This window comes from Gavialis gangeticus, unplaced genomic scaffold (assembly GCF_001723915.1).
Source record: "Gavialis gangeticus isolate Ggan-Ray unplaced genomic scaffold, GavGan_comp1, whole genome shotgun sequence".
NCBI lineage: Eukaryota > Metazoa > Chordata > Crocodylia > Gavialidae > Gavialis > Gavialis gangeticus.
This window is the reverse complement of record NW_017729033.1, coordinates 29,473,299-29,475,575: the sequence shown is the minus strand read 5'-3', so window position 1 is coordinate 29,475,575 and position 2,277 is coordinate 29,473,299. Positions and strand designations below refer to the sequence as shown.

General features: G+C 42.6%; 1 protein-coding gene across 1 annotated transcript in view; it reads right to left on the bottom strand.

Annotated features, from left to right (window-relative positions):
* Positions 1–2,277, bottom strand: part of JAKMIP1 (janus kinase and microtubule interacting protein 1) — a 178,344-nt gene that overhangs the window by 100,346 nt on the left and 75,721 nt on the right. Inside the window, exon 2 of the mRNA XM_019526600.1 lies at positions 839–1,118. Within this exon, the coding sequence (XP_019382145.1) occupies positions 839–967 (129 nt within the window). The 5' untranslated portion in view covers positions 968–1,118. The remainder of the gene's footprint in view (positions 1–838; positions 1,119–2,277) is intronic.

The window sequence follows — 2,277 nt, the reverse complement described above, 5'->3', positions numbered from 1 at the left end:
ATTCTAGCCCTTCTGGCATGCTTGTCATTTGTTTTAGGAAACACTGAAGAGGATACAATCTCCTCCATAAAATGTTGTGTCCAGAACTGTACATAATAACCCAGGTGAGGCCTACCCAGTGCCATGCAGAGTGGTACCACCACCTATTACATACAATCATTTTGTAAATGCTGTCCCAAAATTATCATTTTGCTTATAGGTATCTGGGCTTTCCAATAAATATTACACCTCTTGAGACTGCTTTTATATACAACAGAACAAAGCAACCAGAATAGGCACAGTGCCTCTGTGTTTTGTACTTTCAGGCGCACTGATTATGTTTAATAAACTGACAATAAGAATTAGGCTCCTGATCTGTTCATACCTCTAGGATGCTGCAAGAAAGTACAATTATAAAAGGTTAACACTGTTTAAATATTTATAATTGATGAATGAACAAAATATCATTAGTACTCCACTGATTACTCTTACTGATAGTGATTACACCATGGAGAGATATGATCAGACCTCTGTTCCATATGCAAATAACCAAACTACGCAATTGCTCAGAGCAGTAACACGTGCAGCTCAATAGGGTCAAATGAGGACTACAAGATTGCTACACACATCAGTGATTGCTATAGTCAGTCAAAGCATATGTCTGAAGTGTGTGTTTGCAGAGGCTAGACTGTGTCTGAGGAATGCTTTAAAAAACCAAAACACCCAACAGACCATGTAGCAGTTTGTATCCAAGTCAAATCATTTTGACAGATTTTGGAAAGATGTTTTATCAAGTGGCAAGCTAGCTTATAATGTGATTTACCAGTCTGAAGCATCAGCTGAAGATTCAAAGACATACCTTGTTTTTTTCCTGCTGAAACTCTATCTGGATGTTGGTCAGTTTACTTCGAAGCTCCTCATTAGCAGCCTGAAGTGCTTCAGTCTCCATGTCAGGCTTCTCTCCCTTGGCACGGCTTTTCTTGGACATAATTATTTGTAAAGATTAAGAAAAAAAAAGATCTTTTGTTCCACACTGAACCACTATCCAAGCAGCCTTCTGTATTTGGCATTAACAAGCTAAGTAGTTCTCAGTATTGTCTTCCATGTAACTCTTTGCCATCATGGCTGTCTTCCATGTCCTGTCAAAAACACAGAAACAGAAAAAGACCTATCAGACTACAGCATGTTTGACAGAACCATGCATCACACCACATATGAAAGATAAAAATATCTATATTAAGCTATTAGATAAAAACTTTAAATATGTAGCACTATCCTGTAATTTACAATGTACTAAGCCAGTAGTTTTCAACCTTTTATCATTTGCATACCCCTAAAAAATTTCAAATGGAGCTGCAGACACCTTTGAACTGTAAATGTGGATATTTGCATACTTTTGATTGATCGTAGTCATCTTTCACACACCCCTTAAACATAGTCTGCAGACTCCATGCGTCTGCAGACCACAGGGTGAAAACCACTGTACTAGGCTTTTGCAAAGGGTGTAATCCGGGAATGTCTCCTAGCTGCATCCGGGAACGTCAACTAGCTAAAAGGGAGGTGCATGCCCAATGGAAGGGAGGGGCCATCACCAGGGAGGATTATACTGCGGTTGCTCGGGAATGTGGTGGGGCGGTCAGGAGGGCCAAGGCAGAGATGGAACTGGGACTAGCTTCCCAGATCAAGGACAACAAGAAGTCCTTTTTTAAATACATAGGGGCCAAAAAGAAGGTTCCGGGTAAAGTGGGAGCCCTGCAAGACATGCTAGGAAATTTGGTCATCACACCAGACGACAAATCTAATATATTTAATGATTTCTTTGCCTCCATTTTCCTAAGCAGGGACCGGAACAGTCACCCCCCATCTAGGCCCCCCTTAGACCTCAGGGGAGTTGCACCTAGGCCAAGGGTTAGTGAGGACCTAGTTAAGGAACTTCTGGAGGGACTGGATGTATTCAAGTCAGCTGGTCCAGACGATCTCCACCCTAAAGTACTCACGGAATTATCTGAGGTCATTGTGGGATCCCTGACATGGCTTTATGAACACTCGTGGTGCTCTGGTGTGGTGCCAGAGGACTGGGCAAGGGCCAATGTGGTTCCCATCTTCAAAAAGGGGAGGAAGGAGGACCTGGGAAACTATAGGCCAGTTAGTCTTACCTCGATCCTGGGGAAGCTTTTTGAGAGAATTATTCTGGCACATGTCCACGAGGGGCCAGCAGGGGTGATTATGCTTAGGGGCAACAAACACAGGTTCATTAGAGGCAGGTCCTGTCAGACCAACCTGGTGGCCTTATACGAC